Source organism: Pleurodeles waltl, chromosome 4_1 (assembly GCF_031143425.1).
Source record: "Pleurodeles waltl isolate 20211129_DDA chromosome 4_1, aPleWal1.hap1.20221129, whole genome shotgun sequence".
Taxonomy (NCBI): Eukaryota; Metazoa; Chordata; class Amphibia; order Caudata; family Salamandridae; genus Pleurodeles; species Pleurodeles waltl.
The window spans coordinates 219,646,294-219,662,493 of record NC_090442.1 but is presented as its reverse complement, the minus strand read 5'-3'; the positions used below and the strand labels follow the sequence as shown (position 1 = coordinate 219,662,493).

General features: G+C 43.2%; 1 protein-coding gene across 1 annotated transcript in view; it reads right to left on the bottom strand.

Moving 5' to 3' along the window:
• MRPS35 (mitochondrial ribosomal protein S35) overlaps nt 1-16,200 on the bottom strand; it is a 149,269-nt gene that overhangs the window by 93,240 nt on the left and 39,829 nt on the right. Inside the window, exon 5 of the mRNA XM_069228175.1 lies at nt 11,972-12,111. Coding sequence (XP_069084276.1) covers nt 11,972-12,111 — 140 coding nt within the window. The remainder of the gene's footprint in view (nt 1-11,971; nt 12,112-16,200) is intronic.

The window sequence follows — 16,200 nt, the reverse complement described above, 5'->3', positions numbered from 1 at the left end:
AATATCAGGCTTTCTCTTCTGCTGTTCTAATGTTCTGGAATGAACTTCTTATATGTTTGAGCCTTTTCTCGACTTCATTCCTTTCATTAAAGAGTTGAAAACTTTTCTTCCAACATTTGTTAGTCTTTTCCCCGGTCTGCAGTGAGCCCTGTGCTCGGGGAGCTGGGGAAATAGTTGAGGTCCTTACTGCCCTTCTCATGTTATGATTGTTTTAGTCTTAATCTGCTTTAAAGGCCATATTTTTTTGACACACGTGTCTTAAGTATATTTTGATAATTTTGGTGTACAGCACTCCAAGAGCAATTTACAGTGAGATGTGCATTCTATTAAATCAAAAATAAAATAAGCATTGGCCAAGCAATAGGCCAGGAAATAGCTGTCTGCCTTTTAGCTTTGTGAATATTTGTTTCTTTGTCATGAACTTTGTAAAACTTGATTGTCGGTTGAGTTGTCAGGCGCTTGTCAATATAAAAAAAATGGCTAACAACAAAACACTTTTTTGGCCTCAAAAAGCACATATGGCTATAGCAGCCGAAGACACTTAGAGGAAATACTTTGTGTCTATACGTGCTACTTGCAAAAGGGCAAAATACTGTCAACCACAGTAAAGTAGTCAATGGCTGTAGTGGGTGGAAGAAAATGTGACTGGCACAGTAACAGACCAATAGATGAAGAATATAATTTTAGTGAAATCAAAAGGTCTTGGCTAACGCCAGACCTACAAGAAAATCATGTGAGGAGAGCCCTGAATGAAAAATGTATTTGTCCACATTTATTCTTTAAAATCGTAAAAATTGAAAGCAAACTATGAAAGAAATATATCTGATTGAAGGCACACACTCCAACAAATATTGACAAAACTGATTTGCAGTTTTACAACTGTTCACACTAATGGTATGCAGCTTAACACATAGCAAAGAAGCCAAACTTTTAAAATGAGATTATGGTATAAAGAGACATGAAAAGGTTGGTTAAAGCAATGTTCAGCCTTATTATTTATTAGAATAGATACCATGCATAAAACGTAGAAATACTGTAAGTGAAGGAACCAAAATGTGCAATCTTTTAGAGGGTTTAAAGGAATGTTGAAAAGTTTATGTTCATGCTCACTTTTAGTTTTGCCACATTATCATACCAAACTGGCAACTAGCCCCATTTCAAGTGGGACTCCCCTGGCTAGTTCTGGCTGGAAGTTTCAAGACCATCCTTACAAAGTTGAAAGTGAAACCGCAAGTCCCAAAATGCAAAGTGCTGTTGGTTAAAATACCAAGTCTAGATGAAGGAGTTTTACAACAAATGGGGCCATTTCTCAGCTCTGGACATACTTAACAATTCAAACAATGCAGTTAGGTTTGTTATCCCTTATCAAAATGCAGTCAAATGCATGTTTAAAAACATGCTATTGGTGGATGTTTTCCCCTCTAAAGGTATCCACATACTACCCTTCTATAGAAATGAGAGGGAGTGAGACTTTGGAGGTTATAATGGAGCCCCTCCCAAGCCCAGAGGAGATTACTGATGAGATGTGTTACTGATGACCCATTGCACAATAACACACTGCCATTCTGTCTTTCATTAAAATCACAGCATTGTTTTTTTAACATGCTTGTCTGTGTTCCTCACGTCCACAGTAAATGCTTCGCCTGCCGTAGCTGGGTGCCCCCCATTCCCTCCAACGTCAGTTCATGCCCCTTCCACAAAGAGGCCCGTCTTATAGTTCCAAGACCTATAACCTAGAGGTTCCATGTTCAGAGGGAACGCAACACCAGAGCAGGAGAAGAACGCCACTATCCGGCTCACAGAAATTGTAGGAGAGCTGAAAGACACAAAGAGCCTCAGGTCAGAGACTTCCCTCAGTCGGTTTAGTCAAGTCAGTACTGGACCGCTGTAACAGTATGGCAAATTGAAAAACAAAGTAGGCAAATTAGAGATAGGTGGTTTAGTCAGTGAGTGTCCTATTTCAGCTCATCAGCACTTTTTAGCAATAGCGTTCAGGTGGAGCAATCTTATAGGCCCTGATGAGGGGCTAAGGGGTCTTCTAGGTGCTATATTCATATCCTACAGCGAAGCTGGGGCCTTTCACAGAAGTAAAGTCAGCAGCAGGATGGCTGATGAACTGAGGTTCAATGGGGCTTTTGGTCTTGTTCGCTGTCAAGGGGAAGTGGACAGGACTCACCTCCACATCCTGGAACAACACACAGCAGTAGGGTCCATCCAAATGAAGGTCCAAAATGTAAGCCATAAGCTGTTGGGCAGCTATGGCTCATACAAAGATATTCCGGCATTTGAGCCGTTGCCCACTGACAATTGCAGTAAGTGAGTTCAGAAAAAAAAAATCCAAATCCAGTCCACAAGACTAAAGTAGTGGGGTACAGCTTTCCTCCTCTAAAGAAAGTCTGGCAACTCCTCTTCCCCTAATTCAGGCATATTCCTCTGCTTATGAGCACAAGCCCAGGCTCACTTTTTAGATGGCAGCTCCATTGGAAAACCTGTTATATTTCCTCAGGCAATGGCCCAGAAAACAAAGCACACCAGAGGAAGCATAGAGCAGCATTATCTTCTGTAGGCTGCATTAATCCTCCATTTTTCAAAGTAAATATTTTCCGTATGCACTTATTCTAATGTTCACAAAGGGCATGACAATCTCTCGTCACATGTAACGTTTATTAATGATTATTACACTTGCTCAAAAAAGGCGATCTTCAACCTGCAGAACCTGGACTTTATTTACATGGTGCAGACCAGTTTCTCAGGGGCGAAAATATGCACCCCAAAAATCAAGTAAAGGGCTGCCACCAGACAGGGTTTATGTAGTGGTATTGAAGATGAGTACAGGTTGTGGACACCTTAGAGTATCCTCTTATGGTTCACCCAGATGAGCCCCATCTCACAGTTTCATGAATTCAAAATCAAGGGGCCTCACAAACTGTTGCCAAATGAAACTTTTTAGGTTCCAAGGAAAAATGATGAAGTTGGCACAGCTGAATGGGTCACTGGGGACTTTTATCCTTAGGGAGGAGAAGTGGCATAGTGGCTAGAAGTGCTGACCTTTGACTCAAATTCACAGCCTCGGTGCTTGACTTAACATCCTATGATTCTGGACAAATACTTTAATCTCCATCTGTTTATAAAAATGGGAAATATAATGTAACTGTGACATTCCAACTTGCTGTACGCAATCTTGACCTTCTCCAACACATGATATAATGTACAAAACACTCCTTAACAACCCAACCTCAGAGGAGGGGCTGCAATTCTGGTCTTCAACTCGGAGTTGACAAAATGGTCATCAGCCTTCCAATGTAAAAGAAGACAAGAAACAGGACAGACTTGCCTAGTGTTCAGTTTTGCATCTCCTATGTATAAATTAACACTAAACCATGATCTGGGACCCACATATATGTACAATAAACTCAGTAGCCAGTTCCCCAGTGCTCCACCTTTTCCTTTGACTAACCAATGAGATTCTTTTAAATTCAGCATGACTCTTAGTGCCACATTTTGTTTAATCTGTAATGCATGCGAGCTAAATTTGGCAAAGACCAAATTCAGGCAATTGCAGCAGACTGATGCCATAGCTCGAATTACTGACAATTTATGTTCTGGTGGGGGAAATACAACTGTCATTCTTAGCTATCTCAGATAAAAGAAACAAGTAGGGGTTACGTTTGCAATTTGTAGCAAACAATCGAACATGGCCCCCAAATTCCAGATAGGGTCCAATGGTATTAGGCAGTTTCCTAAGGAGGGTGGCTGCCACAGGTGACTACATATTGAGGCGAGTCCCCTCACTACCAGGACCTCGGTCTTGACCACTTAATTTCAGACAATTATCACTCATCCAGTCGCCCCTGCTTATGATAATGAGGCATTTCCATCCAGTCTCAAACAAAATTTGCATCTCATCCACATAAGTCATCACCTCGAGGTTACAGAATCTGATGAGGAGAACAAATGTGACTATATACACTTCGAACAATGTGAGACTTAGTGAGGACCCTTTTGGGACACCGCACTCCGTTCTGAAATGCACAGACATGCATGTTGACATCTTCGCTCATCCGGACTCCTACTTGTCCAAATCCCATGTATACAGAAAAAGAGATTAGGAGGTCAAACCTTCTCCTCCATCATGCCTAAAGCATGGAACGACCTGCTCCTACAAATAAGAGCCTTCTCCTCACTTACTGAATTACACAAGAAGCTGAAGATCTGGCTTTTCGAGTAGTCTCACTGGGCCCCAGGAGTGCCTAGACTCATATCTGCTCAGCACCAGGATACCCTCCCGGGTGATAGTTTGCTCTACAAATCTTCATAATATTGGGTTTGATCTTGAAAAAAAATGACAAACTATTCAAGTGCAAAATCTGTGCCCTCAAGTTCCTTAACTGTGCACTGAATATGGGGTGTGACACCATTTTGTGGGCAGATCCAGAAGGATTAGAGCTGCTGCTACTCCTTTATCCTGGATTCATTACTGTCAAAAGGGTGGCCTCAGTCCCATGATAGCCCTCTAAAGCCTGCTTGGTGATCACCCAGTACATTACTCTTTCTTATGAATGCTAATAGTTATTCATTCACAATTGTTTCTGTCACTTTCGATCACAAAAGCAGCCCTCACACCAGCGGGAAGCTGGTCATATGAGTAAGAAATAAAACAGTGCTTCACCAGGAACTCATTTAGTCAAATTTCTTTATTTTGCAGAACAACAATTTGATGCATACTGTTAATGTGAAGACAACATGGTTGCAATCTAACCTTACGGTGTCTTTTAATCAGCACACACAATTATCACTGACCAAACACAATTATTGAAAAAGAGCAAAGGGTTTATGGACACATTTTTATGTGACAAGTGGACAGATGCAGGCGGAGTGTCCTAGTGAAGAAAACATGCAGAAGTGAACAAACAGTGGCTGTATAAAGAAATGTGAGGCTGCAAATATACAATTCTTTGATGTGCACAACTATAGTCCCCTTTGAAGGCAGATTATTTACTCACTGGGTTTCTATGCAGAGGTGTTGACAGCATTTCAAACTCTTTTAGAGTATCGAGTTCTCATCAGGACATGCAGGTAACAGGAGCATCTGAATGAATAGTATGGCGGTAAGTTGGAAATGAGGTCCTATTTGCATCTAATTAATGGCAAAGTGTCACCTACAGTGATAGTTTAAATGGATGCAATAAGACCAAACGAGCAAGTGTGTGTCCTGATTGGCACCAACTTATGTGCGTAAATTAATGACGTGCCCACCGATGAGTTTAACAACCTTGGGCATCTGTATGCATGTTAGTAAATCCTGCTCGTGCTTGGCAAGAATCTTCCAAGCCGACCAGGAACATGAGAATAGAGCACTCTTAAGGTCTCTAAATGCGGATTCTGCACTTAGAGACAGGGATGGTGGAGCCATTCCTTTTCCTTGGAAGGATGAGGTGGAGCGAAGAAAGAGAACAACATAATGGATTATCTGGCATGAAAGAGTGTGACCACCTTCGGCAGGAATACCGCTTTTGTCTGGAGGACCAACTGGTCCAGAAAGAATGATATGTATGGCTGCTGAATTGACAAGGCCTGGAGTTCACTCACTTGACAGGCAGAGGTGTTGGCAATGAGGAATACAGCTTTTTATGGTGAGTAGACACTATACCAGCTGTGCATGGGCTCAAAGGGAGTACACATCAGGCAGGTGGGGCCCATAAGAGGTTTTGGTGACACCGGTTGCACATGATGCCACTCCTTGGAGGCAGACTTCTTTCACATGATGTGGTTGTGCCCCACATTTGCCCCCTACTGGTCCAGAGTTGGTACTACCTTGTCCGCAGTTCTAGGCACCCCATACAACTAACACCTAAACTGGTATTGCTTCGTGAGCCATATGACTTGGGAGGGTCTCGAGGGGACAGAACGCTGATTGGTCTGGCAACTCTTGTGGCAAAAAGAGACATAGCTCACGCATAGAGGCAGCCCTATCCCCCAACACTGAAACAATGGCGAGCAGGCATGGACTGGTGTGCCAAACTGGAGGAACCTATCTACACTGCTAGGGGTTGCCCTGCAAAGTTCTCCAAAATTTGGGGCAGATGGGGAGGACTACTATGGACTGACTTCAACACTCGACTCATTTGCGATTCAACAATTTTCCAGGTGGGTGGTGAGTTGGAGGCATGGAGGAGACAGGGACCGATGGCATGGAACACCTATTATGTGGCTATTGTTTTCTTTCTTTCTGTTTGTTATTGTTCCCTTTTCCCTGAAATCAATAAAATATGTTTATCCAAAAACAAGTGTTGCTGGGAACATATGGGCTAGCTGTTTAAAGAAACACATCACAACATGTGATCTAAAAAGAGATGCCTGACCTGGTGGCAAATGCTAAAAAGCTAAAAAAAGGATTGAAAGATAACCTGTAACTGATGCCACAGAAAAGCCCTGCTGGGCTGCAGAGAGACAAAAAAGTAGAACTTCAGGTAACTTTGCTTGTAAAGGCTGAATATCATTGGATGAACAGCAGACAACTTTCCCCCAGCGTTCAGCACATACAGTTTTGGTGGAAGAACACCTGCCTGCAGAATTACATCAAACACATCAGAAGAGAGACAGAAAATTGACTGTTGCTGTTCATTCTCCACACATGGAGAAATAGTTTGTTCAGATTTGGGTGCAGAGCCTGACTGCTGTTGTGTCAGGAGGTCCACCTAAAGGAGCAAGGTCAGATGCTCATGGCCAAAGGGTCTGTGTACCTGACTCTCCTCACCCAGTCTGGGGCCACTAGGATGACTTGGGTCCAGTTTTGTTTTTTTAACTTCTTCAGGACTTTGGGCATGAGAGGCAGGGCAGAAAGGCATACAGGAGTACCGAGCCCCAGTCGAGGTGAAAGGGGTCCATGAGTGAGAATCTTCTTGGGAACTCCAACATGCAAAAGCTTGGACACTGAGCGTTTTCTGCAGTGGTGAATAGATCAAGACTGGGTTCTCCCGACTGTTGGAACATGACCTGTAGACCCCAAGACGCCTCAAAGCCCCTCTCAAACACCCAGATTGAGAATTGAAACATGGGGATCATAGTCCAAATGTCCTGGACTCGTTGAGGTGGAGGAAAAGCTCAGAAGAGCAATATATCCAGGATGGCTCAGATGAAGGGGAACAATTGAGAAGGAGTTAGGTATGACTACGGCACGTTGATGGAAAAACCCAACTATGTCAACAGGTCAAACTTTGTCTGGAGCTGGTTTACAACTCTTTGAGGAGAGTTCAACTTCGGTAGCCAGTTGTCAAGGTATGGGAACACTGGCAGCCCATATGTGGAGGTTGGGAATACAGCCACCACAATCACATTTGCGAACCCCTGAGGGGGCTGTTAAGGTCAAAGGGGAGCACAGAGAACTGAAACTGCTCCTGGCCCATTTGAAACAGCAGGTAACATGTGGGCTTGCAGGAACGTGATGTGAAAATAGGTGCTATACAAATCCAAATTCCCCACATCCATTCCCCTGGGTCCAGGGCAGACAGAACTTGGGCCAAGGTGAGCATCTTCAACTTGTCCTTCTGGAGGAAAAAGTTCAGAGGGCAGAGATCGAGAATCGGACGAATGCCTCCATTTTTCTTCAGCACAAGGAAATAACAGGAGTAAAAGACAGCCCCAATCTCTGATGCTGGCACCCTCTCTATAGTTCCCTTGGCCATGAGCGACTCAACTTCTCCTCAGAGAATGAGCAGTTGGTCCTTCAGAAGGTTTTGTGCTGTGGGTAGCATATCTGAGGATGGGGCCTAATACTGGGCCATTGTGTGCTGCAGAGTTCCAATTTAAAAAGGTTTTGCAGCATCTGCAGGGGAGTCTGGTGTCTGGGTATATGGTTGCCCATGGGGCCTGAATGCTGTGGGCTTGATCTCCTACCTCTAAAGGACTGACAGGCTTGTTGTTTCAGAGGTGCATTATGGTGATGTCTCTGCTGGTATATCCTATTAGAGCCTCAAAGGAGTAAAGTTGCCGGGAGACTGCTGAACAGGCAGAGGTAGGCCTTGGGGGCAAGACAGTGGCCTTGATCTCTTTAAATCTTTCGAAGGTAGAGTCCGCCTTAGCTCCAAAGAGCCTAGAGCCCTCAAACTGCATGTCGGTTAAGGCTTGCTGGATATAATTGGAGAAGCCAATGGAGCTGATCTAAGCATGGCACCAATGTACCAAACTGGTCCCAACTCCCTACTCGAACAGTCATTGTGTCTAGTCTTGAAAGTACAGAATACTTCAACATGTTCTGGTCATTTCGAATGAGAGTTTATTGATTGGCTGAATATCCCTCAGGGTTAGCCACCAAGATGTCGGCCACTCTATCCCACAATGCTTGTAAGTACCTTCCCAAGAAGCAAATGGTGTTGACTGACCAAAGGGCAAGGTGGTAGAGGAAAACATGCATTTAGCAAATGTTCAATGCATTTGGATTCTCTATCAGGAGCAGTGGTCAGAAACTCATTTGTATTAATTCTGCTTGTGGACGCCCTGCACCACTAGGCTTTTGGGAGGGGGATGATGCAAGAAGAAATCCAGATTTCATAAAGAAATGTTGTTTGCAAATTTGGGAGTGTGTTGAGACAGTTCATGGAGCAGATCTTTATTAGCCCTACATATCCTTGTGTGCCTTGGAGCCCTAGGGACTCAGGTGGCCTCCTGTCAGATTACCGCCAACTGTGCCACTCAGTCACAAACCAAGGAGGAATCTTTCTTTGAGATCGACACTGCTAACTCTGGCCCTTTCACAACGTCTGACACCGCCTTTGGCTCCACAACCAGCGCACTAATCTGAGCATCGAAGCAGGCAACAACGTCACTGTTGCTGATAGTTATGTCGTACTGCAAGACTCCTCTTCAACACACTCCCAAATTTGCAAACAACATTTCTTTACTCCCATTCTGAACCTGAAACGTCCCAACAATTTAATCACAGTAACCCTGATTATGATGTTTATGATGATGAAACATTTTCCATGATTTACAAGATGCCATTGGCCTGGATACCTTTCCAGATACCGAAAATTCCTCTCCTAATTCTGCAGTGGCAACAGAGGAATCTCTTGAACACTGTTGAAAATTTTGAGGGAAAAAGTTCTATCAAATTTGACAGAATAGATGGAGCACCCAATCTGTGCTGGAAGGTGCAGAAAGAAAAGAAATGAGATCAGCTGGGGGGACAGATATAGGGGGTCATTATGACCCCGCCGTTTGGCGTTAATGTGGCGATAATACCGCCAACAGGCTGGCGGTACTTACAGCCACATTATGAAATTGGCAGGTTGGCTGAAGCCAACCCGCCACTGTACCACTCCGACCGCCACGGCAGTAACAGCCATTGGGCTGGAGATATCCATCTCCAGCCCGGCTGGCCGCCATTGTGCCACCCACGGGATTATGACCCCACCTACCACCATGGTTTTCATGGCGTTCGTACCGCCACGAAAACCATGGCTGTAGGCCATATCAGTGACAGGGAATTCCTTCCCTGTCATTGGTAGGGGTCTCCCCCCACCTCTCCAGATACCCCCCACACCCCACTACATCTCCAAACCCCTCTCACCCCCCACAACCACGCCCCCTTCACACACACACATACACTCATTCATACATACATACACGCATGCATCCATCCAATCGCAGACACATACACACACACTTCCAAACATACACGCAGACACGCATTCACATTTCACAACATACACGCACTCACACGTCTGTACATGCACACACGCATTCAACACTAAATGCACACACGCATTCAACACTAAACACACACCCGCAACACCCCCTCCCCCCCTTCCCGCTCCCCTGTCGGAGACCCGACTTGCCTAGATCCAGGGGGGTCTTATGGCAGGCGACGGGACAGGGCACTGCTACCGCCAGAAGAACACCGCCAGGCCTTATTATTTCTCATAATACGGCTGGTGGCGATCTACTGCCGTGGCTCTGGTGGTGGTAGCAGCACCACCTTACCACCATCCGCCAGTATGGCCACAGCCGGATTTCTGCCATTCTTGTGGTGGAAATCCGGCTGTGGTCATATTATGGCGGATGGCTGGTAGGCCCGGCAATGGTCTTTTGGCAGCCATCGCCATGGCGGTAGGTGGTTTTTCTGGGGTAGACGGATTTAACCAGTGCCGCACAATGTCACCTACCGACGTGCAAGGAAATTTTCAATGAAAATTTCCAGATCCAGTCTGGTGTCTGGGGGAATTTATAAGATGAGAAATCTGATGTAAGAAGTCTCCTTCAGAATTATACAGCCTAAACAGTTAATAAATGTGCAGTAAGAGTATTTTATATTAACTATATACAGGAGTGTTTATTGCAGTGCAGATCCTGTACTGATTTCCTTCAATGTGTTCTCAAACTGGTGGATTAAGGGAAATAGTACACAGTGAAGTAAAGCGATGGGCCATAGATCCCACAATTTGGTGAACTGGTGAAGTAGCGATGTTTGCCCAAGATTCCACATTGCACATGGTGCAATTCAGAGAATGTAGATTTACATTTTTCTTTCTTCCGTTTTACACCAAATATTAATGCTTCGTGTTCAAATATTCAATTAGTGTTAGTTAAATAGAATTAGTATTTGGAGTTCAATAAGTACACCTTTCACACCTTAACCCTGACTGAGACTATACACACATATACATGCTCAGTCATAAAATGTAAAGGTTTGCTTTTCTGGTTGGGAGGTTTTCACACACAATGAATGAAGCTGTCTGTCTGAATCTATGTGGGGCACGTCACATGCACCTCCTTGATGAAATATAAACCAAGCAACAAAATCTGTAGACCTAAAAGACCTTCAAGATGTTCAGTTTCTCCTAAAAACGTTCTTTTTCTCAACTGACAGAGCAAGCAGTAACATTATTATAAAAATAGCATCTCCTGCCTTTCCTTCGCTGTTGGTTGTTCTGCTTGACAAACAAGAACAATTTTGAAAGAGGCTCAATACCTCGTTGACCGAAATGAAATAATTAAGAAAACAGAGGTCACAGAACCCACATAGCGTTTGCCCCTCAGGTTAGAGGGCCTCAAGAAGACTTAGGTGGTGTTCAACATTGCTTCAGAAAGACATGCGCCATCAAATAAGGAGGAGGGAACGGAGTATGCAACAAAGGTACCCAGGTAGACGCAAGGGCTGACATAAAGCCAACTCTGCATATTGCACTATGCTCAAAATGTTTCTGCCAACCAATAGTAAAAGTGGTCTGTGAGGAGAGACCTAAAAACAGAGGGTGGGACACAAGATACTTGCTACAGTATTTCCTGTACAAGTGGAAACTAAGCAAAACTTCTACAACAGCATGCAGATGTGAGACTGTAAGAATGGTGCCGTGTATACTCAAAGCAAATTACAGGTAACCTGTTTTTTCACTATCATCCATTACCCAAACACTTCAGTACCTCTACATTTTATATAATTTTATTCGCCAGCCACTGTCCCCTTCTGTTTCCCCAAGCTTACCTTGGAAAGAAGCAGACTGTATTTTTTAAGCTGTCAGTGTAAAATGTTCCTTGTACATCTGGTTGGATGTGGGGGCATTTACACGTCCTCTAAAAATGCATGCAATGCAGCACTAAGGGTACAGGTGGAGTAAGCTTACAACCAGTAAGAAAACACCTTCAAATAAAGTTACTGTAGGATGTTATCTTTCTTCCTTAATATCTTCCAACCTGGATGTGTGCGAAGAATTGTTGCAAACACATTGGGCTCCCACTTCTATGCAAACAATAATATTTGCATTGACTATAGGAGGTATACACTACCATAGAAGATTTGTAGTTTGATGTTTCAAGGTGTACCTTAAGCAAGCTAGCATAACACTGAAAGGGTTAGACTGTCAGATTCAATTTGCACAGGCCAGATTTGTTTCCTTTACTTTATATCACTGAAACCAAAACCATGACCCCACATACATCTCTTAATTATACTGAAAGTAACAGTAGCACTTACCCTTAAGGTCACAACTCTTGCTTTGGGGTTACATAGAGATGTTCCGGCTGAAATGTAATCCACCGTCTCAGTTTCAATTGGAAAATGCTGCTCGCATTTCACATCAGTGTCCAATGCAGCCGGCCACTCAGTACAGAAATCTGAGGCGAAATTGAGGGTGGAAAGCAAGTTAGCCACTGTTTTTGTATAGAACTTGCAAGGATACTGACAGCAAAGGAAAGTAATATTTGCCTCCTAAGTGGACTATAATGTCAACCATTTCTTGGTGTCACCGCTGCAATCCAATAGCGTCCAGAAAATTCGATTGTATAGCAACAGAGTAATCGATTTACACAAGCAATAATCTGGGAAATTGTTTTTCTACTGCTGCAACAGCAATGATTCCTAAAGCACTCTTCTTACTAGCCAGCAGACAGACCAGAAATAAAAACACTGAAATATTTTTATTTCTCATTTTGTCTCATTCATGAGGGTTGCTCCACATTTAGAGGCAATTTACATAGTACATGTGGTTAAAAACCTAGACACACATCACAGAAATGTATCTGTAGAGGTGGTTGTTGACCATTATATAACGTTTCGTAAGTATTCCATTCTTTTATAGGTTTCGGCTACCAGACAGCTTTTGGCAGTCTGCAGGCAAAAACCTTTAGCGAACCATACCAAAAGCATTCAATGGGCTTAGAATTTACCCATTGCTCACTATTAGTTGGCTTTGTCACTTTCATTTGTTTGCGTCTTGTACAATTGTTTTCCTTCCTCTTTTTGTATTTGCCTCTTCCTTGAACATAGCCTCTTTACCATAGTTTTACATTCTGACTTGTATCCTTCCACTGTCCTCATTCAACAAACCTTTTCTTGAAACCTCCATGAGAATACATGTGTTTTCTAGCTCTCTTCCTCGCGTACTGCTTTCCCCATCCAACATTGCTCCCCCAATCCAGCTTTTAGCTGCTCCCTCATGCCTCTCTCAAAGATCACCCACTGCTTTTCCCACCAATCCTGGCCCAGCCTCAAGTGCCTCTTTTGTTCCATAGCCTACTTCCTGCTGCTTGCTCAAACCACCCCACCCACTCCAGCCTTGTCTTCCCAGACCCCTCCCTCCTGGACCAAATTTTTCTTCTTTTTGAAGGTACTGGCAGTTGCAGTTCGTTTCCGGGCTGTTCCTCAGCGCTAAAAACATTTTGCAGTATTAAAATTACTTTTTTTTGTATTTACTGATCCAAGCGGCATCCGCCATCTTGAACTGGTAAATTAAATAACTGACACAAACATGCAAGGTAACGCATGCAGACATATATGTCATCACACATACACGTCTAGAGAATGACATGACTACCAGCACTGTCTGCTTGTATGTTTTTATGCCAATCTTGCCGATGCTGCATTGGCTAAACCATTAGCAAGGCTAACAGGTTAAAGTGAGACCTACTGGCTTTACCAATGCTTGCTTGAATGTTTGATTTGACAGCTCAAGACATATTGTTACTACTGCCCTAAACTACATACCGTGGGCATTAGCTTCACCCAGCGGAGTATTACTCTTATCTTTTGATGTTAGCTATTTGATGTATCATTCTGCCTTCAGGAAAGTGTTTTCATTGGCATGTGTGAACAATTATTTTACATATGAAAAGTAAACACAATGAGCACTCTGGCACATTCAATAACGTAGTTCTCCTGTAGGGAATCAAAATGGAAAACAAAAATCTTTTTTGTTACTTTTTCCCAGCACTGGCAAAATGTGATTAACAGCACAGACTCTAGTCTAGTGTTCTGCCTTTATAGGCAAGGTGACACATCGAACAGATAAAAGACTGGCTATGGGTTGTATGAGAAAATCTGTTGCATTTGGTTAATTGCAGAATATACAGAGGACATCGCTAGCTGCTGGGCCACAATATTTTATCATGACGTTTAAAGCAGTGTGCAGAGGCTGTTGTAAGGATTGAGCACAGTGGGTACACAAAATCATGTTACAATTAAGACGGCTCAGAATTATAACTGACCCTAAAGTACACACTTGCTGGGGTACACAGAGATTTATTGACAAGAACCCAAAAAACTGAATATCTTATTTTTTGCTTACACTACTTTATTTGAGTTTAATCTCGTAGCTTTAATCTGCAAACAAGTAAATTAGTATACTAAATATTTTAAACACCACACCGTGTAGCATAAATAACCGGGAATGGACGAACAGATATTTGTAAACAAAGAATGGCCTTGCCAGTAGGTCTGAGAGTAATGAGACAACAGATGCATCGTAAGTACATTAAATTATTAAACCTGTGGTTAGTTCCGGTCTATAAAACTATGCTTCATAATTAAATAAAGCCAGACAAACGTAAGAAACAAAAGTGCGCCTATAATGAAAGCAACATTGCCTTAATACAGTTATGTTTTTGCTTGTCCCAAATAAAAAAATAAAAAAATGAGTTTGAATGCAAGCGAGCTCTCGTCATAGCAAGAAAGGAAAGAGTATAATATAGTGACGGCTACCCTGCCAGCTGCCCTTCATTTAACAGAAAAACACGGACTGTATTAAAGTCAATATATACAGCCTTTTATTATTAGGTGAGATGGGAAGGACATCGGGTGGGAACAAAAGGGGATGGCAAGTATGAGAAAGACAGAGACACAAGGTAAAGCGGGTAGGAGAAATGGGAACGGGGTGTGGACAGGGAACAGGTGGCAGCGGGAGGGATGAGTGCGGGTGGCAAGCAGAGGCAATGAAGAACGAGAGGCCCAGGAGGGGTGGAAGCAAGCTGGAAGGTAATGACCCTATTAGGACAAGCATTCGCAATGCAATGGGCCTCGCGATGCTCGAGTTAGAGCTGTTAGCGTTGTAAATTCCTAACTGGACTTTTCTTGCCACATAAATTGAAAATGAAAAGAAAAAGCAGCTGACATAATCGCGCCAATTCAAAGCGCCATGGCCACCATGAACATAAAGGAGAGACACAAAAGGAAAATGAAGTTCACTTGCGGCAAAATATATGGCCAAACGTGCAAGTATTCATGTAACTCGGTCGAAGGCCAAGGCGGTAACAAAACTACCCCAAGGAGCGACGAACGTAAAGATTTACCAATGATAACAAAGGATTTTTGAAAGGCAAGCCCATGAACGAGTGATAGTGATGGGCGTACAATGGGCGTGGTTAAAAGCCCACAGATAGATTACAACAGGCCAGAGCTCTTGCGTGCTCAGCCTAAAAGCTGGAAGGGGTGGGAACGAGCATCGAGAAGCAGACAGAGGCTTGTGGCTGTAAAATAGACTATCATGCAGGTCCATGCACGCACTCCATTTTAGGGCAAAAAATAAACCGTAATAGTTAATAGCATCAGGTGAAAGAAACACTCACCTGTGATAAACCAAGATGTTCCTTAGAAAATTCCAAGCCAATGGATGAAACAGGTTCATCAAAATAATCTAGGTTTTTAAGGTTTGGCTGATGCAAAGTCGTGCCGAAATGAACACAGACTATTGGTGCCGTCTCACTCTGTAATTCTATGCATGGCACTGCAGTTCTGGGAATACAGTCAGGGCACAGGCATACAAGGCAGACACAAAGAGAGCATAAACGTGAGGCACAAATAGTGTGCACACATGTGCATGTCTGTTTTAACATGAGTTAACTCATTCAAGCCACACCTATTGGCTGAGACAATGTTTTTTTTAATCCAGGTTTTATCTCAACAGTAAATCAGGAGATGCCATTACTTCAGTAGGCCTGCTGACATGGGCAGCAACTAGTAACCTCTAGTCCATAGGCCGGCCTGACATTAGTTAACTTGTGCTAAGAGTATCGCGTCTCCACACGTGCCTGCACACGGTCTCTGCGCTCACACTGTGACTAAACCCTTGAACTACTACATAAAATTACTCATTGGATGGAGTTATCATGACAAGGTGGTGTCATGGCGACTCGTCTGCCTACTAGGAAGCCCTGGCAAGTCAAAGGGACACAATCCTTTAAAAACATGCCAAATAAGTATGAAGAAAATATGTACAATGTAATTGTAATGCTATAACGAACTATACATAGCTAGTCAAATGTACACAAAACGTTTCATATATATCCCTAATGTTTCTCTCCATTCTAAAGCTCCTTTGCCTCGATCCACTTGGTTATCATAATAAAACGATAAAAGGGCACCTAAAAATGTAAGTAACACAATAATGCACTGCATCTGACTTTTCAGATGTGCGCCTATGCCGTCCTCTC